General features: G+C 38.9%; 4 protein-coding genes across 4 annotated transcripts; all 4 read right to left on the bottom strand.

Moving 5' to 3' along the window:
• Positions 1-1,250: 1,250 nt before the first annotated feature.
• On the bottom strand, positions 1,251-2,231 carry LOC115773897 (trace amine-associated receptor 1-like). The gene has a single exon (XM_030720826.1). It carries the CDS (start codon positions 2,217-2,219, stop codon positions 1,251-1,253), a length of 969 nt encoding a protein of 322 aa, XP_030576686.1. The 5' UTR covers positions 2,220-2,231.
• A 2,620-nt stretch (positions 2,232-4,851) lies between these two features.
• LOC115773893 (trace amine-associated receptor 1-like) lies at positions 4,852-5,838 on the bottom strand. The gene has a single exon (XM_030720823.1). It carries the CDS (start codon positions 5,836-5,838, stop codon positions 4,852-4,854), a length of 987 nt encoding a protein of 328 aa, XP_030576683.1.
• A 6,321-nt stretch (positions 5,839-12,159) lies between these two features.
• LOC115773891 (trace amine-associated receptor 1-like) lies at positions 12,160-13,149 on the bottom strand. The gene has a single exon (XM_030720821.1). It carries the CDS (start codon positions 13,147-13,149, stop codon positions 12,160-12,162), a length of 990 nt encoding a protein of 329 aa, XP_030576681.1.
• Positions 13,150-19,617: 6,468 nt separating this feature from the next.
• Positions 19,618-20,607, bottom strand: LOC115773890 (trace amine-associated receptor 1-like). Its single transcript, XM_030720820.1, has one exon. The coding sequence runs from the start codon at positions 20,605-20,607 to the stop codon at positions 19,618-19,620; it is 990 nt and encodes a 329-aa protein (XP_030576680.1).
• Positions 20,608-22,222: the final 1,615 nt, after the last annotated feature.

Genomic DNA, 22,222 nt, shown 5'->3' with positions numbered 1-22,222 from the left:
ATAAGCATACCGTATTTTTCGGACTATAAGTCGCTCCAGAGTATTGTTCTTTTGTTTTCAGTTAATTTCAATCATGTAAACAACATACAAAAAGTCATTTAGGGTTAAAAAGAGAAAAAATACTATACAAAATAATGCAGAATACACTCCAATATTGCTCCACCAGTTCTGATTCAGTTTACATATTGAAAAGGAGTGGGAAGAACTGAACACTTATTAAATCCCGTCCCTCCTCCGTAGGTTATTAGTTAATATTTTTCCAGTTTTGTACAGCCTGTATGTGTCCAGAGGTTTCAGTAAATCACCCATTTTCCATTTTGCTGGCAACATATAAAGAAATGAAGGGTGGCTCAAAACATTTCCACAGTACTGTACATTCCTGTGGATTTAAACATGAGTGAGGCTCTTTAAGACGCACATTCTTGAAAATGCCAGACGTCATCACCACAGGTAAACATTTTCCATGTCACAAAGGTTTGTTTGTTCTGTGAAACAATTGCATGAACTGCTATCCTCCTTCCTGTAAAACATACAGGTGCTGGTCATAAAATCATGAAAAAGTAGATTTATTTCAGTAATTCCATTCAAAAAGTGAAACTTGTATATTATATTCATTCATTACACACAGAATGATATATTTCAAATGCCTGTTTCTTTTAATTTTGATGATTATAACTGACAACTAATGAAAACCCCAAATTCAGTATCTCAGTCTCATTCCAGTTGATGATTTAAATATTAGTTATTAAACCTTTAAAACACTTCATATCACGGCTTTCCATTGAAATGCTTGGAGGACATCCATTTGTCTTTGGTTCAGAAAAATTTTATTTTACAGAAATTTATTTTGTAAAGGGTACATTTTTGTAAGTAGGTTATTTCTCCTTCCTTTTACCACAAAGGCCCCAATGCTAGTGGATGATAAATAATTACTGAATGATTTTCAAGAGACTTTGTTTTTTTTAGGAATGTATATTTCAATATATATCATCATCTATTTTACCTCGGTTATATTGCATTGTATAGCCTCAAGCATTGGTAAATTTTTTTTGTGTGAATGCATCATAGCAGTTTTTATGAGCAAAGACAGATATCATTAGACATCATTTCTATATATGTTAAATTATAGAGTGTATACAGTGGTAATCAGTGAAAATGTAACTAAAGAGACAGGAAAACTCATTTTATATTTGATCTCCTTTCTTCAGAACTGATTACATCGTGGCTTTTATAACAGTCCTGAGCATACATCAGTGCAGTTTTGAGTTAGTAAAGTCACCTTGAAAAATTTTTCCAGAAAGGATCAATCTGAGAGCTGATCGGAACCAGCTGTAAAAGAAAGCATAAATAAATGGATTTAGCATTGAATTTAACAGAGCTATCCAGTTAAGAAATTCATTCAGAAGAAGTGGCATAAAAACATGCAGGAAACCACGCACAGTGGTACACAGAAAGAAAGGCAACCAACACATCAGAAAAAGCCCCATAACAATAGCCAGAGTTTTGGTGGCCTTCTTCTCCTTCTTACTGACAGCTGTGCTGCACTTTGTTGTGTTCTGGATGCTGCGTGCTTGTCTCTGAGCAACAAGCAGAATCTTCAGATAGATACACAACATTATGATCACTGGGAGGTAAAATGAGAAAATAAGTCCCATTATGTTTCGTACTATAGCATCAGTTAAACAGTTGCTGGTACATTTTCCTTTTTTCATTCCAACAATTAAAAAACTAATTCCAATTAGGGCAGAAACAGCCCAGCTCACCAGGACCATCATATTGACAATATAATCATTTATTTTAACTTTATATGTCAGAGGCTTACACACTGCATAATATCTGTCAATAGAAATACAACACAGATTCAGAATTGAAGCTGTGCACAGTGAGACATCAAAGCTGCCTCGTACTTTACAAAATAAATTATCGTAGTAAAGACACGAAGTTATAGAGAATTCCTTTGTAAGAGGAAACACTATAAACCCAACGAGCAGGTCAGCCACAGCCAGAGAGACAATGAGAGAGTTAGTGGGAGTGTGGAGCTGTTTGAAATAAATCACAGCAATTATTACAAGGAGATTTCCACACACAGTTATAACAGTTAATAAACAGAGGACAGTATGAAACAGTACACACAGTGCAGAAGGCTTTCTGGTCAGTATGTAAGAAACATCTATTTTATAGCAGGGATGCATCTCAGTAATAACATCAGTCCTGTTCATGCTAATTATCTTGTTTAGAATATTTTTATATTCCTGCAGTTTAGTTGCCGATTCATTCAGTATGAAACATAATCAAATTTTACTTCAACAGCCTGATTACAACATATACTGGTCAATAACAATGCACAAAGACAAACACTGAGTTTTCTTCTGTTTTTTTAATACCATGTTAACGCCACAGATGCCCACTTCTGTATCAGTGGATGTGCTTTGTTGCTGTGAGACTCTACAGAACTTCAACCTGATATTTATTAGTTCCTGCATCATTATTATGATACTAGAAGTTCACTTTCCCAATCAGATGTGAGATTCTGTATCTTGTGATATACCATAATGACAACGATGGTTAAAAATGTATGCTGTGTGTGTGTGTGTGTGTGTGTGTGTGTGTGTGTGTGTGTGTGTGTGTGTGTGTGTGTGTGCATGCGTGTGTGTGTATGTGACTTAGAACATTTAAAATTTGAAATGAGTAATCTTTGGTGATTCATTAGTGTGTGTATTGGGTTAGCTGACTGAATGAACAGATTGTGGTCAGATATTTGTACACAGTTTGGTGGCCTATTGATAAGTCTTCATCTCATTTGTAATACACAGGACAGACACAGAGGATCTTCTGCTTTTCGATCATCAGTTTATCTCTGCAGTCTGGAATTTGAAAACAAACAAACAAAACAATTTAGAATTGTTGTTAGTCTGACTGAACTGCACCACAACTTTGTTAGTTATGAACTGATAATTTATTTTTTTTTAAATAAGTATCTTTCTTAATTGTATCTTTATACACTGAGGAATCATAGACTGCATATAAAATATGGATGCAATCATCATGGTGTCACCAATTTGTTTACTGAGTCCCAAAGTCTCAAACTGAAAGTGACCATCTCGGCATTTTGAGACCGTAGTAGCTGAAATCATACAGTCATCAAAGATAAACCGGCCCTCCTCATCCCCTTTTTGATTGTAACAGGGACTGTAAATTACAAAATGAATATCATGTTCCATTCAGTAAAGGTGCATCAGCACATGGAGTGACTAGTGGTGTCACAGAGAATATAAATAAAATTCAGCAGTCTGCACGAAAACAAGCAAAATAACCATTAGTGAGGAGAAGTGGACTTTTCCTCTGTGAAATCATTTCTCAGCTTTCAAGTGAGTGAATGAATCAACTACCAATGGGTACAAAAAAATGGGAGTGACATATGAGGAAGTGGTAAATCAAAAGTCAGATTGATTCGAGCAAACAGAATTCAGGTTCGAGAGCAGAGCTGCCAGTGAGAGCATGACTCTCTGCTGCAGTGCTTACCCAGCAGCCACACTCTTTCATGTGCAATGTGTGAATTTAAATTCACAAATAGCAATGAATATCTTTGACAAAAATTATAATTCTATAAACCAGAGCCTTGATTGTTCATCAGTGAAAATTTATGAATGGGGTTTAAGACTTCAAACTAGCATTCCCTGCCATAAACCAGTAAGGTCAGTTAACGTGAACTGAAACCCTTTTTTCCACAGACTTCTATATAATCAAATTCCTGTTGGCCATTAGAAAAATTCTAATTTAAACTGCTTTTGCAATGGCTTCACTTTTCACAGTTGGAACCTGCAGCCATCTTTTTTTTTTAAAGAAATTCACATCAGCTGTGCTTAAAACTCTGGATATTAACTCAATGCTGCTGTCACACGTGTGTCTAAAGTCACTCCATAAAGACATCCAGAGTTTTCAGGGGTTTTCCTTTAGTGATCAGTTTCCTCTGTGACCACCAGCAGGTCCAGTGCTTTGCTTTAATCACAATATACCTATGAGGTTATCAACAGAATCAGTGGCATGTGTAATGATAATATTTGATAAGCATGTTAATATCTTACAACTTTTTTGCAGGTTGACTTCATCTGAAATCACAACAGTGAATAGATATGTGCTTCCTCTCAGAGCCACTGGCAAAGAAGAAGACGTCAGCACACGCAGGTCCTCAGGGTTTTCATTTTGAGTCATGTGGATTTTAATAATGTAGAGTCTTCACCTTGAGGTGACTGCTTTTGTGTATTGCTGCAATCTAAACAAAACTGAATTGAACTAAACTGGACACAGTGAAATACCACAAACGTTTGTACTTTGTTGTCTTTCTTCTCGTGCTTCATCGCTGAGCGAGTTGATTAACTCCTTGAATAATGTTTAAAATATAGTACCAGTCAAAAGTTTCACCACACTCACCCATTCATTTGAATGCAGCTTAAAATAAAGCACCTGGAGCATTAATGCTACATCCTGACTCACATATGGTTTTGAATGGAGTTTGGCTTGCTGCTGAAATATACACTTTTGCACACACAAGGAGAGTAGTCTAATAACAATTATGTTAAATACTATGTGCACTGCAAGCAGCATATAGTACAATGTGTATACTGTGTGTGCATTGCCATGATATGTAAGCTATATTTTAAGGAGGAATCACAAATAAGTAGTGCTCACACACAGCCTGCATTTTAGTTGTTTTTAATTCTATAGTCCAATATCAGAGGTTTGCCAAAAGAAGCTTTACAGTCTGTAAAATCTATAATATCTAATTACACACATTATGAGATGAGACAATGTCTACACATAACTGTTTCATCACTCCCAACTCAAAATAAATCAAAGGAGTTTTGTGTTAGCAAAGTCACCTTGAAATATTTTTCCTGAAATTATCATTCTGAAAGCTGACCTGAACCAACTGTAAAAGAAAGCATAAATAAAGGGATTTAGCATAGAGTTGCACAGTGCCAGCCAGTTAAGTGTTTCATACACAGCAAGTGGCACTGACACTTGTTTCAATAGCTGACAACTAAAACAAAGAAAAAAAGGCAGCCAACACATGAGAAAAACTCCCAGAACAGTTGCCAGTGTTTTAGTGGCCTTCTTCTCCATCTTACTCACAGTTGCTCCACACTTGGTTGTGTTCTGGATGCTCCGTGCCTGTCTCTGTGCAACGAGGAAAATCTTCAGGTAGATGCAGAGCATTATAATCACTGGGAGATAAAATGAGAGTGCTGGTCCCAAAATGTTTGCAAGTAGAACATCAGAAATACAATCTCCTTTGCATTTCTCATGGTTTAATCCTGCAACAAGAAAGCCAACAGCAACGAGAATAGAAACACTCCAGCTTACCAGGATCATGATCACAGTAACATGAGCCTTCATCTTACTTCTGTATGTCAGAGGCTGACACACAGCATAGTATCTGTCAATGGAAATACAACACAAATTCAAAATGAAAGCTGTGCTCAAGGTTGCATCGAAGCTGTCTCGTACTTTGCAGAATAAATCTTGATAGAACAGGCACACACTAACAGTGAATTTCATGCTCAAAGGAAAGACTAAAACTCCAACAAGCAGGTCAGCCACAGCCAGCGAGAGGACCAGAGAGTTAGTGGGAGTGTGGAGCTGTTTGAAATAAATGATGGAGACTATTACAAGAAGATTTCCACACACGATTAGAGCAGATAATGAGCCCAGAAATATGCACAGTAAAACACAGAGTGTGGAAGGGGTGCTTATTACCATGTAAGAGACCTTATCTACTTTATAACAGGGATGCAAGTCATCAGCATCAGTGTGGTTGACAGGGATGTCTGGTGCCATCTTTCTGGGTTCCTATAAATTATATTCCAGTCGTGATTTTTAAGAAATTTGCCCTGCACAGATGCAAATATACAATAACAATCCTTTAGTTTTATTTTACCTTTCAAATGCTGAACCTAAAGTATGTACATAAGGGGTTCTTCCATACTGTGACAATGTGCACAGCCTCAGTTTTTATCAGCCCCGTATCATTAGCAAAACAGCTGCATTATGTAGTTGTCCAATCAGATGCAGACTTTTCATGTAAATGACATCATGTGCCAGGTCACAATACTGTATTTTTTAAATTCAATTGATTTAATTCATTTTCACTAGAAGTGCAAAAAAAAGAAGGCTCTGAAAGAATAGATTATGATACATAACCTGTGTCCAATTGGTCAGTTATATAAACTCCCTTTTAAACACAAGTCTATGGCTTGTCTCTAAATGTTTCATTAAATAATCAAATCAAGATGACATCAATAACATTCTTCAGTTGCTGCCACCCTGTCTGCACGTCTCAGCTATCGCAGCTCTCAGACCCCCCCCCATGTGAATCAGCATCTGTTAGTTTGCCACTCCTTTAACAATAGTCCCTAAAGCTGAAGACCACAGAACACAATCAAAGCCCACCTGCTTTCCAGCAGCATCGTCCAACTCCTACCTACCAAAACACATCACCTTCTTAGTTACCACTTCATTCCTCCTGAAATGCTTAATAAACCAGCTCTCTCACTCTACTTTAGTCTCACTGCATTTCTCATAGCACAGACATTAACACATTAACTATACCTGCAACTCCCTCTTACACTTTATGAACTTGTGGTTTATTTGTTTCAGTAACTCATTTTTAAAGGCAGTACAAGTGGCTCTTGCAAGGAAATAAAAATTAAAATCACTAAGCAGCTCTTCATTCTCCGAGGACTTGCCAAACCAGCCAATTGGCAGGTGTTTGTAACTAACAAAGGAAGAAAAATCAAGACTAACAACATACTTTTTCAGGGAGCTCAGAAGGGTTTCTATGAGTAATTCCTATGCCATCAGCTTTTTACTTTGAACTTGGAATAACTTTTACATGCACAAACAGGTTTATAATTATATAAAAGATTAAAGGAAGGATGAAACCCCCAAAAGCACGATATGACACATTTCCATGATTAAGTTGTGCCAGTCGTCTAAATGCTAATACAAAAGTGCAACATCGATGACACAGACATCATGAAAGATGCAAATAGCTACCTTGACAGCACCCATTGTTTGTAAACTCCTGTTATAAACCTTGATGATCACACTACTCTTCCTTTCTCATAATAATAATGACTAAAATTTACAAAATGGACTTAATATTTAATTCAATATGGCATAATGTGACAAGTGACTGAGCTCATAAACTCATGAGTAAAGTATTTACTGAGAGACAGAGAGTCGTTTTGCCATAGACATCTATAGGACTGGAAAGCTTTTTGGAGTGACTGGTACCACCACCTGTTGTCCATTAAATATAATAAATGGAGTGTTACTTCTATAATACTTTTCTTAAGTAGTTGAGCACTGAATGATTTTTTTTTTTTTACTGCAAGCTTCATTCACCTCATTCAAATCGCACACCTACTGTACAACACTATGTCCAAGTACCCTAACATTCACATGCACACACTCCAATTTTTACACTGGGGCAACTTGGGCTTCAGTATGTTGCCCAGAGGTCATTCCATATACACACTGGAGGAGCCGGGGATCAAAGCACCAACCTTCTGATTGGTGGATCACCCACTCTGCCACCTGAGCCACAGGCCCATAAAGGTTAAAGACACTTTAACCTTGGGTTCACTTTTCAAACCTGGAGGCTGCATCCATCTTTTACACTGTCTATTTTTTTTTCAGTTCAGTTACCAGCCTGATTGTAGTTGGTTGTGCTAAAAACCAGGATCCATTTTATGCTTGTTGGCTCATCAGTCGTGACAAAATTATCTCAACAAATTTTAACCAAATTTTTGTATTCAGTGTTGAAATTTGGAAATTATTCATTCTGTACCTGGTAGCCATCAGCATGTTAGCATTTTAATGTGACTTAAGCTCAAAGAATTGATTGACTTCATACCTTCTTCCTCACAGAGCCACTGGCATGTAGCTGTATACTCAAGAATAAATGTGGGGCTCCACATGTGCTAATGAGGCACACTGAGTTTGCCAACATAGACCACTTGGGTGTCAGGATCCTGCTATTTTTGTTGTTGTTTTAGAAGTGCTTTTGTCATGATCCTGGGCCTTATGCCCTGCATTTTGTGATTCCACCCTTCATTGTCTTTCTTAGTTTGCTTATTTAGAATCATAGTTTGTTTAATGTTTTGTATTTGTTAGTTATGGTTATTTATATTGATTCCCTGCTCCCGGTGTGGTACTCCAGTGTCTGTCCAGTTCCTGGTCTCATGTGTTGTTGTTTTGGTTTTTCCCAGTGTTGTAAGTCAAGTCCACATGCCTGTCTCTGTCTAGTTGTTTCCTGTTTTATTTTGACAGTCCTGTGTTCCCTGTGTGTTGTGTTCTAGTTTGCTTCCCCTTTGTCATTAGTATTATGTTGTTCACCTGTGTTTCCCAGATGTGTCCACTTCCCTCATCAGCCCTCATGTATTTAAGTCCTGAGTTTCCCCGGCTTGTTGTTACATCCTTGTCATTGTCCTGGTCGTCAGTATTCACGTCAGTGCGCATGCCAGTGTTTTGTCAATGTTTGACTTCCTGGTTCAGCTGTGTGCTTCCTGCCCTGGATTATGTTTTGCTTTTTGGTTCTGCACTCAGTAAATAAAGCTTTAATTTTAATTAAGCTTTCCACATAGTGTATCCTACATCGAGGTCCTCTTCCTTCCCTGCCACAGCGTTACATGACAGCTTTGTCCTCCCACTCCAGGGGTCGGACTGGGCTGGGGGTATCCTCCTCTCCCGGGTATTGCCTGAATTCCCGCTTTGCAGTCTGACACACCTGAGACTCATCTGGCTGCAAGTAGTCCTGCCATTTAAGGGCCAGTTCAAGCCTTCGATCTTTGCCAGAGTGTCAGCTATCCCTCGTGGTAACTACTCTCCAGCCTGAGACCCTTTCTGCATTTAACCTGCCTGCCCTCTCAGATATCACAACCAACACCCCCCATCCCCACAGGTTCAGGCTGCTCAGTGAAATATTGAAGCTGCGTTGCAAATTGCGAAACAAACACTTGTGATACAGACATGTGCTGAGAAACTGAACAAAGAAAAAACAGAGAGCAGCAAAGTCCAAAAAACAAACAAACAAAAAAAAAATAGTTCTGGGGTTTTACCCAGTCGTGGGCAAAGACAGTCCAACCCAGGCAGTTCTGGGGGCTGATCAGGAGCCCAACAGCTGAGACAGATTAACTCAAGGGGCCGGCTGCAGGTCCAGCAGTGCGCGAAGCATTTCAGGAGACTGGACGCTGGGCCAACAGCAAAGACGGAGATGCTCAGGAGGCCAACGTAAAACAGCTAACTGATCATTTTCAAAGGTTTGTTTGAAAAGTTTCAGTCAGGATTCAGAATTTATTGCAGTACAGAAACGGCATTAGTGAAGGTTACAGATTATCTTCTTATGGCCTCTGACCGTTTACTCATCTCCATGGATCATTTATATTTACATTATACATGCTTTCCTTAGATTATTAGAAGGCATTGCTTTTATTTACATTGCTTTGCAGATGATACCCACCTTTATCTATCCATGAAGCCAAATGACATGCACTCAGCCTTCTGAGTCCACAAAACACATTTAAACTCCCACGCATAAGAGCTGGTCCACTGTTCCACAAACCGGACAAAAACCCCATTGTTCCTCTTGAATCCAAAGTCTGACTAACAGACAAATTCTCTTTTCTAGGACCCTGACATAGACCTTCCCAGGGAGGCTGAGGGGTGTGAACCCCTGATATTTGGAGAACACTCCCTCCTTCCAGATCCCCCTTCTTGAAGATGTTGAGTCTGCCAATCCAGTTTCACAGCAACACATGTCAAACTAAATCATTGCCACGTGCACTTATGTACATCCTAATGTTTGAACATGGTGTTAGTTATGGACAATCTCTGGTTTGCACAGAAGTACAATAAGGACAGGCCATTTCTTATCACCCATGTGAGCACTGAAGTCAGCTGGTAGGACAACAGAGTCACTGTATGGAGCACCCTTAAACACCCCACTCAGTGACTCCAGGAAGGCTGGGTACTCTGAACTATCATTTGACGTATACATGAATGACAATCAGGACCAATTCTCTGGTGCAAAGATTCAGAGAAACAACCCTCTCGTCCACCGGTAGAAACTTAGCCCTTTAACAGCGGGTGATCACCACCAATGTGCCTGTTACCTGCCCTTAAATGCCGTGAACAGCTGCTTAATGCTGAGCGTATCACCACTGAAACTTCTGATCAAACGCGTTTTGAATAACCATAATTACACGACCGTTTATCCTATTGGAAAAATTCTAATGATTTCTGAAAGCTGAGAAACATAAGGTTATCATGAAATCATAGGGTTATGCTAACTTACACCTGTAGAATCTGAGATCTTTTCAGTCCTCTAATGTTTCAGCCATCTGGCTGTCTGAACCACAGGACCACAATCCTTACTTACCCCTTAATTCTTAATTAAGTAATTAAGTCATTCTAATCATTTGGACTTGGCTTCCTGTACTTAATTTTTTTTTTTTTAACTTATTCGTCAACTTACTAGGTTACATTTTTGTCAATTTTTTCTTGACTCCTGTATTTGGGTTCACCTCTAAGCTCTGCATAGTCAACACATGTGAGTCTCACAAGAAACGTGGTTAAAAAAAAGAGAAATTTGGTGCTCTCTGTGTACACCTGTCCTGAATCCCAAAGATAATTGCCAGATGTTTTGGCAAAAGGCAGCCCAAAAGAGCAGATTCAGACAACAGTTGGCAAGCTTAAAGTGTTTACTCTTAAGGAATGAATGGTTTACTGATGAAGAGTAGTTGGCGGGGAGATTCAGCAGCACTACAGGCTTGCACACGGGAGCTCTGCCAGAGAGGAGATAAGGAATTAGCAGGCGGTCAACAGGATAATTTGATTCACTTGTGATATCCTGATAGTTATTCACAGTCTTACTTGAGTTAAGAGTGAATGGAGACTTGAAAGGAGTTTGTGGGCAACTGGCAGTAATCCCAGAATTGGAGAGCAGGCAGGTGTGTGAGCAGGCAAGTCCATCCTTTGACAGGTTACAGAGAGCTTATGTCAGAGCAGGTAAGTAGAGCTGGAGTTTTCCACCGGCAAAGCATAAGCAAGTTTCCACCTAAGCAATGTTCCTGTAGGTGCACAGAGCAGGAATATAAGAGAAGCAAGAAGGGAAAGAAAGAAAAGCTCACAATTACAAGCAACAGGTCAAAGAGGTGGACTAAAACTGACCATAATGGCGGGGGTGATCTGGCAGAGAAGTGCTGCAACATCCAGCCTTGATATATTCCACAATTAGCTGCAAGACAGGTGTAGGAAGGACAGTGCCTGGCTGCCTTCCTCAGAGTGCCTGTTTACCTCAGAGTGAATTAATGTGTTCAACTGCAAACTAACTTGAAGTTATAGCCTTTGTGTCCTTCATATGACTAACATCAAACCCATGTTCAACCTTAGTTCATTTTCATAAAGTTTGAAATGTTAAAATTTCAGTCATTTCAGTCTACACACAAAAGCACTTGTTTTCCCACATTTAAATTGTTTTGATAAGTAGTGATATTGTAATATGGAACAATTCACCAATGAATACGGATTTTATTCTTGTGGTCACACAGCAAAACAGGCAGCAGTGCTATCCAAATATATTCCTTATTTCTTATTAACTAAAAATTTTTTTTTTTTAGTATAGTCTATTAGTAATAAGTCTGAAATGGTTCACTGAACAGTCTCACACACACACACACACACACACACACACACACAAACACACACACACACACACACACAGACCAAGTAAGAGAGAATTTTAAATTTTTAATTTATCATTTTAGAAACAAGTGACAAAGAAGTCTTCACAATGCTGATGTAACAAAGTTTTTTTTTTTTTTATCAGGTTATTTTGGGGCACATGTAGAAATCTGTAACAGTTGGTGAGTTTCTTTTGATTTGATACAACAATTCAAAATTTATTTGCTATTCAGCTCATTTCATTCAATAACTATTTGTAATTAAAAGATCCACACTTACGTACCCAAATCGAAGAAACATTGTGTGTGATGCTACAGATAATTCATTAAAATGTATTTTTTAATGTTAAAACTCTCACTTTTGTCCTTTTTTCTAATAATTAAGTGTCTTTTTTTATGCACCTCGAACATTATATCAAAACAATTTTGTATTAGTAAAATCACCGTGTAATATTTTTCCACAAATAATCATTCTGACAGCTGACCTGAACCAGCTGTAAAAGAAAGCATAAATAAATGGATTTAGCATTGAATTTGCCAGTGTAAGCCAGTTAAGAGTTTCAGTCACAGGAACTGGTACTGAATCACCAGTAAAAGGTGGAAACGTGATGGAAATAAAAAAAGGAGTCCAGCATAATATAAAAACTCCCAAAACAATAGCCAGAGTTTTGGTGGCTTTCCTCTCCTTCTTGCTGGCAGTTTCTCCAGACTTTGTTGTGTTCTGGATGCTGCGTGCTTGTCTCCGTGCAACACAGAAAATCTTTAGGTAGATACAAAGCATTGTGATCACTGGGAGGTAAAATGATAATACGGGTCCAACAGCATTTTCCACTAAAACGTCAATCAAGCAAGATTCCTCACATTTTCCATTATTTAATCCAGCAATGGTGACACTAATTCCAATTATCCCAGAGACCCCCCAGCTCACCAGGATCATGATTACAACAACATGGTGGCTGATTTTAGTTTGATATGTCAGAGGCTGGCAAATGGCATAATATCTGTCAACAGAAATACAGCAGAGGTTCAGGATGGAACATGTGCTCAGTGAAATGTCAACGCTGTATCGCACTTTGCAAAACAAACCCTCGTGATAGAGACATGAGCTGAGAGAGAATGCCATGCTGAGAGGAAAGACCAAAATCCCAACGAGCAGGTCAGCCACAGCCAGAGAGATGATAAGAGAGTTAGTAGGAGTTTGGAGCTGTTTGAAGTAAATCACAGCGATTAGTACAAGAAGATTTCCACATATTGTGAAAATGGACAATAAAGCAAGGAATGCATACAAGAATACACATGCAATGGATGGGCTGTTTGTCAGTCTGTAATTGGAGTCCTCTATTACATAACAGGGATGTAAGCCAGTCACAACTTCAGTCCTGTTGACAGTAACTTTGGATTCCATATTTTAGGGTTCAATATAACAATATAACTTCTGCTGCTGCACCAACCTGAGACTTCAATTAAAAGTGATTCTTCTTCAGTGCAGGTCAACTAACGACTGCTGAAAGCAGTCAGAGTGGAGACAGAGTTAAAAGAGGTTGTAAAAGAGAGAGACAGCATTGAGATCTGGCCAATTATACGAGCTCAAAAGATCACATGAGCTAAAAACTGAAAACAATACTGATACATTACCACAAGCAGTGTGTGAAATTTGGGTATCAATTCGATACCAAGTAAATACAGGGATAGTACTGCAGATACCAGTGCCGATACTTTCAACTTGTAAAGGCAGGCTGTGTAGGGGAGAGCAGTGTATGATGATTTATGAGATGAATCATCATCAATTTGCCAAATCTGAACACATTTCAATGACCACTAGATCACTGTGATTTTTACTTTCCACACTACATAGTTAACACAAAAAAAAAAAAAGCTGTGGAGAATGTTAATGCTGCCTATAACTTTGTTCAGCATAACCGGTTTGGTGGTGGGTCAGTGATGTTCTGGGGAGGCATATCCATGATCCGATAGAAATCCCAGCATTGGTATCACTACTATTGATGCTAGTCATCAGTGAATGTGAGAACATCAAGAATACCTGAAGGAACCAAGACTCTGTTGTTAGAGAAGGTAACAAAAAACAATATAACATATTTTTTTGAAACCATGGGTTTGATTTTGAGAAGTCCTTGGAAGTCTATTGGAAGAATGAAGCAGTATTTATTTTAACCTTTGTCATTGTGGACCATGACATTTATCTTAAAAAAGAGGATGGGAGAAAAGAGTCACTTTAATGATGGTCCACTTATCATTAAACTTGAATCATGAAAATCTTCCATTCATCCAATTCAGGGTCATTGGAACTTACATGTGTTTGGACTGTGGGAGGAAGTCGGAGCACCATCAGAGAGCCCAAGCAGACACTGGGGAAACATGCAAACTCCACACAGAAAGGTCCCAGCCAGATAGTGAATTCAAAATCAAAATCATAACCATCTCAAAGATTATTCTTCATGTTCGGCTGCTTTCAGCACTGCTGGTATTTGTTTAGACTCTTTTGCTCCAGTTGATCTTTCAGAGTTAACTTCAATAGTTACTTCCTCCAAACCAGCAACATGTTTATTAGATCCCATTCCTACTAGACTGTTCAAAGAAGTCTTTCCAGTTATTGATGCTTCAATCTTAAAAATGATCAATCAGTCTTTATTAGTTGGCTATGTACCACAGACCTTCAAGGTGGCTGTAATTAAACCTCTACTTAAAAAGCCATCACTTGACCCAGCTGTCTTAGCTAATTATAGGCCAATCTCCAACCTTCCTTTTCTCTCAAAGATTCTTGAAAGAGTAGTTGTAAAGCAGCTAACTGATCATCTGCAGAGGAACGGTTTATTTGAAGAGTTTCAGTCAGGTTTCAGAATTCATCACAGTACAGAAACAGCATTAGTGAAGGTTCCAAATGATCTTCTTACAGCCTCTGACAGTGGACTCATCTCTGTTCTTGTCCTGTTGGACCTCAGTGCAGCTTTTGATACTGTTGACCATAAGATTTTATTACAGAGATTAGAGCATACTATAGGTATTAAAGGTACTGCACTGCAGTGGTTTGAATCATATTTATCTCATAGACTCCAATTTGTTCATGTAAATGGGGAGTCTTCTTCACACACTAAGGTTAATTATGGAGTTCCACAGGGTTCTGTGCTAGGACCAATTTTATTTACATTATACATGCTTCCCTTAGGCAGTATTATTAGAAAGCACTGCATCAATTTTCATTGTTATGCAGATGATACTCAGCTTTACCTATCAATGAAGCCAGATGACACACATCAATTAGTTAAACTGCAGGAATGTCTTAAAGACATTAAGGCCTGGATGACCTCTAATTTCCTGCTTCTAAATTCAGATAAAACTGAAATTCTTGTTCTCAGCCCCACAAATCTTAGAAACATGGTGTCTAACCAGATACTTACTCTGGATGGCATTACTTTGGCCTCCAGTAACACTGTGAGAAATCTTGGAGTCATTTTTGACCAGGATATGTCCTTCAATGCACATATTAAACAAATATGTAGGACCGCTTTTTTGCATTTGCGCAATATTTCTAAAATTAGAAACATCCTTTCTCAGAGTGATGCTGAAAAGCTAATTCATGCATTTATTATTTCTAGGGTGGACTATTGTAATTCATTATTATCAGGCTGTCCTAAAAGCTCCCTGAAAAGTCTTCAGCTGATCCAAAATGCTGCAGCTCGAGTACTGACAGGGACTAGACAGAGAGAGCATATTTCTCCCATACTGGCTTCTCTTCATTGGCTCCCTGTTAAAACTAGAATAGAATTTAAAATTCTTCTCCTCACATACAAGGTCTTGAATAATCAGGAACCATCTTATCTCAAAGACCTCATAGTACCATATCACCCCAATAGAGCACTTCGCTCTCAGACTGCTGGCTTACTTGTGGTTCCTAGGATACTTAAGAGTAGAATGGGAGGCAGAGCCTTCAGCTTTCAGGCCCCTCTTCTGTGGAACCAGCTTCCAGCTTGGATTCGGGAGACAGACACCCTCTCTATTTTTAAGATTAGGCTTAAAACTTTCCTTTATGATAAAGCTTATAGTTTAGGGCTGGATCAGGTGACCCTGAACCATCCCTTAGTTATGCTGCTATAGGCCTAGTCTGCTGGGGGGTTCACATAATGCACTGTTTCTTCTCATTCACCTTATTTACTTTGTTTATACTCCACTCTGCATTTAATCATTAATTGATATTAATCTCTGGCTCTCTTCTGCAGCATGTCTTTCTCTCCCCTCAGCCCAACCGGTCGCGGCAGATGGCTGCCCCTCCCTGAGCCTGGTTCTGCTGGAGGTTTCTTCCTGTTAAAAGGGAGTTTTTCCTTTCCACTGTCACCAAGTGCTTGCTCATAGGGGGTCGTTTTGACTGTTGGGTTTTCTCTGTATTATTGTAGGGTCTTTACCCACAATACAAAGCGCCTTGAGGCGACAGTTTGTTGTGATTTGGCGCTATATAAATAAAATTGAATTGAATTGACCTTCTTGCTGTGAGGCAACAGTGCCAACCACCACACTGCCCCATTTAGTCTCAGATTTTTTAAAATTGGTAGCAAACATTTAACACTTAAATGTAGTCTGCAATGATCACAGAGCAGAAGTCTATAAACAACATTTTTACATATCGTCACCCTCATCATAATTTCAGTGTTTGGTTCAATTTTTTGTCTCTACTGAAAAACCTAAAAACAAACAAACAAACAAACAAATATAAGCGAAGCAAACCTTTGTGATACAGACATGTACTGAGAATGCCATGCTGAGAAACTGAACAAAGAAAAAACAGAGAGCAGCAAAGTCCAAAAAACAAACAAACAAAAAAAAACAGTTCTGGGGTTTTGCCCAGTCGTGGGCAAAGACAGTCCAACCCAGGCAGTTCTGGGGGCTGATCAGGAGCCCAACAGCTGAGACAGATTAACTCAAGGGGCCGGCTGCAGGTCCAGCAGTGCGCGAAGCATTTCAGGGGGCTGGCCGCCGGGCCACCACCAAAGACATAGACGCTCAGGAGGCCAACTTAAAACAGCTAACTGATCATTTTCAAAGGTTTGTTTGAAAAGTTTCAGTCAGGATTCAGAATTTATTGCAGTACAGAAACGGCATTAGTGAAGGTTACAGATTATCTTCTTATGGCCTCTGACCATTTACTCATCTCCATGGATCATTTATATTTACATTATACATGCTTTCCTTAGATTATTAGAAGGCATTGCTTTTATTTACATTGCTTTGCAGATGATACCCACCTTTATCTATCCATGAAGCCAAATGACATGCACTCAGCCTTCTGAGTCCACAAAACACATTTAAACTCCCACGCACAAGAGCTGGTCCACTGTTCCACAAACCGGACAAAAACCCCATTGTTCCTCTTGAATCCGAAGTCTGACTAACAGACAAATTCTCTTTTCTAGGACCCTGACATAGACCTTCCCAGGGAGGCTGAGGGGTGTGAACCCCTGATATTTGGAGAACACTCCCTCCTTCCAGATCCCCCTTCTTGAAGATGTTGAGTCTGCCAATCCAGTTTCACAGCAACACATGTCAAACTAAATCATTGCCACGTGCACTTATGTACATCCTAATGTTTGAACATGGTGTTAGTTATGGACAATCTCTGGTTTGCACAGAAGTACAATAAGGACAGGCCATTTCTTATCACCCAAGTGAGCACTGAAGTCAGCTGGTAGGACAACAGAGTCACTGTATGGAGCACCCTTAAACACCCCACTCAGTGACTCCAGGAAGGCTGGGTACTCTGAACTATCATTTGACGTATACATGAATGACAATCAGGACCAATTCTCTGGTGCAAAGATTCAGAGAAACAACCCTCTCGTCCACCGGTAGAAACTTAGCCCTTTAACAGCGGGTGATCACCACCAATGCACCTGTTACCTGCCCTTAAATGCCGTGAACAGCTGCTTAATGCTGAGCGTATCACCACTGAAACTTCTGATCAAACGCGTTTTGAATAACCATAATTACACGACCGTTTATCCTATTGGAAAAATTCTAATGATTTCTGAAAGCTGAGAAACATAAGGTTATCATGAAATCATAGGGTTATGCTAACTTAGACCTGTAGAATCTGAGATCTCTTCAGTCCTCTAATGTTTCAGCCACCTGGCTTTCTGCCACAGGACCACAATCCTTACTTACCCCTTAATTCTTAATTAAGTAATTAAGTCATTCTAATCATTTGGACTTGGCTTCCTGTGCTTAAATTTTTTCTTTTTTTACTTATTTGTCAACTTACTAGGTTACATTTTTGTCAATTTTTTCTTGACTCCTGTATTTGGGTTCACCTCTAAGCTCTGCATAGTCAACACATGTGAGTCTCACAAGAAACGTGGTTAAAAAAAAGAGAAATTTGGTGCTCTCTGTGTACACCTGTCCTGAATCCCAAAGATAATTGCCAGATGTTTTGGCAAAAGGCAGCCCAAAAGAGCAGATTCAGACAACAGTTGGCAAGCTTAAAGTGTTTACTCTTAAGGAATGAATGGTTTACTGATGAAGAGTAGTTGGCGGGGAGATTCAGCAGCACTACAGGCTTGCACACGGGAGCTCTGCCAGAGAGGAGATAAGGAATTAGCAGGCGGTCAACAGGATAATTTGATTCACTTGTGATATCCTGATAGTTATTCACAGTCTTACTTGAGTTAAGAGTGAATGGAGACTTGAAAGGAGTTTGTGGGCAACTGGCAGTAATCCCAGAATTGGAGAGCAGGCAGGTGTGTGAGCAGGCAAGTCCATCCTTTGACAGGTTACAGAGAGCTTATGTCAGAGCAGGTAAGTAGAGCTGGAGTTTTCCACCGGCAAAGCATAAGCAAGTTTCCACCTAAGCAATGTTCCTGTAGGTGCACAGAGCAGGAATATAAGAGAAGCAAGAAGGGAAAGAAAGAAAAGCTCACAATTACAAGCAACAGGTCAAAGAGGTGGACTAAAACTGACCATAATGGCGGGGGTGATCTGGCAGAGAAGTGCTGCAACATCCAGCCTTGATATATTCCACAATTAGCTGCAAGACAGGTGTAGGAAGGACAGTGCCTGGCTGCCTTCCTCAGAGTGCCTGTTTACCTCAGAGTGAATTAATGTGTTCAACTGCAAACTAACTTGAAGTTATAGCCTTTGTGTCCTTCATATGACTAACATCAAACCCATGTTCAACCTTAGTTCATTTTCATAAAGTTTGAAATGTTAAAATTTCAGTCATTTCAGTCTACACACAAAAGCACTTGTTTTCCCACATTTAAATTGTTTTGATAAGTAGTGATATTGTAATATGGAACAATTCACCAATGAATACGGATTTTATTCTTGTGGTCACACAGCAAAACAGGCAGCAGTGCTATCCAAATATATTCCTTATTTCTTATTAACTAAAAATTTTTTTTTTTTAGTATAGTCTATTAGTAATAAGTCTGAAATGGTTCACTGAACAGTCTCACACCCACACACACACACACACACACACACACACACACACACAGACCAAGTAAGAGAGAATTTTTAAATTTTTAATTTATCATTTTAGAAACAAGTGACAAAGAAGTCTTCACAATGCTGATGTAACAAAGTTTTTTTTTTTTTTATCAGGTTATTTTGGGGCACATGTAGAAATCTGTAACAGTTGGTGAGTTTCTTTTGATTTGATACAACAATTCAAAATTTATTTGCTATTCAGCTCATTGCATTCAATAACTATTTGTAATTAAAAGATCCACACTTACGTACCCAAATCGAAGAAAAATTGTGTGTGATGCTACAGATAATTCATTAAAATGTATTTTTTAATGTTAAACCTCTCACTTTTGTCCTTTGCTCTAATAATTGTCTTTTTTTATGCACCTCGAACATTATATCAAAACAATTTTGTATTAGTAAAATCACCGTGTAATATTTTTCCACAAATAATCATTCTGACAGCTGACCTGAACCAGCTGTAAAAGAAAGCATAAATAAATGGATTTAGCATTGAATTTGCCAGTGTAAGCCAGTTAAGAGTTTCAGTCACAGGAACTGGTACTGAATCACCAGTAAAAGGTGGAAACGTGATGGAAAGAAAAAAAGGAGTCCAGCATAATATAAAAACTCCCAAAACAATAGCCAGAGTTTTGGTGGCTTTCCTCTCCTTCTTGCTGGCAGTTTCTCCAGACTTTGTTGTGTTCTGGATGCTGCGTGCTTGTCTCCGTGCAACACAGAAAATCTTTAGGTAGATACAAAGCATTGTGATCACTGGGAGGTAAAATGATAATACGGGTCCAACAGCATTTTCCACTAAAACGTCAATCAAGCAAGATTCCTCACATTTTCCATTATTTAATCCAGCAATGGTGACACTAATTCCAATTATCCCAGAGACCCCCCAGCTCACCAGGATCATGATTACAACAACATGGTGGCTGATTTTAGTTTGATATGTCAGAGGCTGGCAAATGGCATAATATCTGTCAACAGAAATACAGCAGAGGTTCAGGATGGAACATGTGCTCAGTGAAATGTCAACGCTGTATCGCACTTTGCAAAACAAACCCTCGTGATAGAGACATGAGCTGAGAGAGAATGCCATGCTGAGAGGAAAGACCAAAATCCCAACGAGCAGGTCAGCCACAGCCAGAGAGATGATAAGAGAGTTAGTAGGAGTTTGGAGCTGTTTGAAGTAAATCACAGCGATTAGTACAAGAAGATTTCCACATATTGTGAAAATGGACAATAAAGCAAGGAATGCATACAAGAATACACATGCAATGGATGGGCTGTTTGTCAGTCTGTAATTGGAGTCCTCTATTACATAACAGGGATGTAAGCCAGTCACAACTTCAGTCCTGTTGACAGTAACTTTGGATTCCATATTTTAGGGTTCAATATAACAATATAACTTCTGCTGCTGCACCAACCTGAGACTTCAATTAAAAGTGATTCTTCTTCAGTGCAGGTCAACTAACGACTGCTGAAAGCAGTCAGAGTGGAGACAGAGTTAAAAGAGGTTGTAAAAGAGAGAGACAGCATTGAGATCTGGCCAATTATACGAGCTCAAAAGATCACATGAGCTAAAAACTGAAAACAATACTGATACATTACCACAAGCAGTGTGTGAAATTTGGGTATCAATTCGATACCAAGTAAATACAGGGATAGTACTGCAGATACCAGTGCCGATACTTTCAACTTGTAAAGGCAGGCTGTGTAGGGGAGAGCAGTGTATGATGATTTATGAGATGAATCATCATCAATTTGCCAAATCTGAACACATTTCAATGACCACTAGATCACTGTGATTTTTACTTTCCACACTACATAGTTAACACAAAAAAAAAAAAAGCTGTGGAGAATGTTAATGCTGCCTATAACTTTGTTCAGCATAACCGGTTTGGTGTGGGTCAGTGATGTTCTGGGGAGGCATATCCATGATCCGATAGAAATCCCAGCATTGGTATCACTACTATTGATGCTACTCATCAGTGAATGTGAGAACATCAAGAATACCTGAAGGAACCAAGACTCTGTTGTTAGAGAAGGTAACAAAAAACAATATAACATATTTTTTTGAAACCATGGGTTTGATTTTGAGAAGTCTTTGGAAGTCTATTGGAAGAATGAAGCAGTATTTATTTTAACCTTTGTCATTGTGGACCATGACATTTATCTTAAAAAAGAGGATGGGAGAAAAGAGTCACTTTAATGATGGTCCACTTATCATTAAACTTGAATCATGAAAATCTTCCATTCATCCAATTCAGGGTCATTGGAACTTACATGTGTTTGGACTGTGGGAGGAAGTCGGAGCACCATCAGAGAGCCCAAGCAGACACTGGGGAAACATGCAAACTCCACACAGAAAGGTCCCAGCCAGATAGTGAATTCAAAATCAGGACCTTCTTGCTGTGAGGCAACAGTGCCAACCACCACACTGCCCCATTTAGTCTCAGATTTTTTAAAATTGGTAGCAAACATTTAACACTTAAATGTAGTCTGCAATGATCACAGAGCAGAAGTCTATAAACAACATTCTTACATATCGTCACCCTCATCATAATTTCAGTGTTTGGTTCAATTTTTTGTCTTTACTGAAAAACCTAAAAACAAACAAACAAACAAACAAAAAAGCTCAAAAACTGTTCAGTTTGGCTGAATTAAAACAATTCTGCAAAGAAATGTTGGCTAAAATCCTTCCACTGTCATGTGGAACGATTATCACAAAGGTCTGATTGCAGTTTTTCTGCCAAGACTGGCACAAACAGTTAGTAGTTTTAGGGGGCAATTAGATTTTCACACAGGGTCAGGCAGGTTTGGATAACATTTTTTTCCCTTAATAAATGAAATCATTATTTTAAAACTACATTTTTTAATTTATTTGGGTTATCTTTGTCTGATACTGAAATTTGTTTGATGACCTTAAACATCACAAAGGCAGCAAATACTTTTTCACAGCGCTGTACGCTACCAGATGATAGGTTTTGTTTTTG

The sequence above is a fragment of the Archocentrus centrarchus genome, chromosome 24 (assembly GCF_007364275.1).
Source record: "Archocentrus centrarchus isolate MPI-CPG fArcCen1 chromosome 24, fArcCen1, whole genome shotgun sequence".
NCBI classification, from domain to species: domain Eukaryota; kingdom Metazoa; phylum Chordata; class Actinopteri; order Cichliformes; family Cichlidae; genus Archocentrus; species Archocentrus centrarchus.
Note: the sequence above shows the minus strand (reverse complement) of the source record. Positions and strands in the feature narration are given on the sequence as shown.

Excerpts from the sequence above, each read along its gene's own strand:
- LOC115773893 (XM_030720823.1), bottom strand. The coding sequence starts at position 5,838 with ATGGCACCAGACATCCCTGTCAACCACACTGATGCTGATGACTTGCAT.
- LOC115773890 (XM_030720820.1), bottom strand. The coding sequence starts at position 20,607 with ATGGAATCCAAAGTTACTGTCAACAGGACTGAAGTTGTGACTGGCTTA.
- LOC115773897 (XM_030720826.1), bottom strand. The coding sequence starts at position 2,219 with ATGAACAGGACTGATGTTATTACTGAGATGCATCCCTGCTATAAAATA.
- LOC115773891 (XM_030720821.1), bottom strand. The coding sequence starts at position 13,149 with ATGGAATCCAAAGTTACTGTCAACAGGACTGAAGTTGTGACTGGCTTA.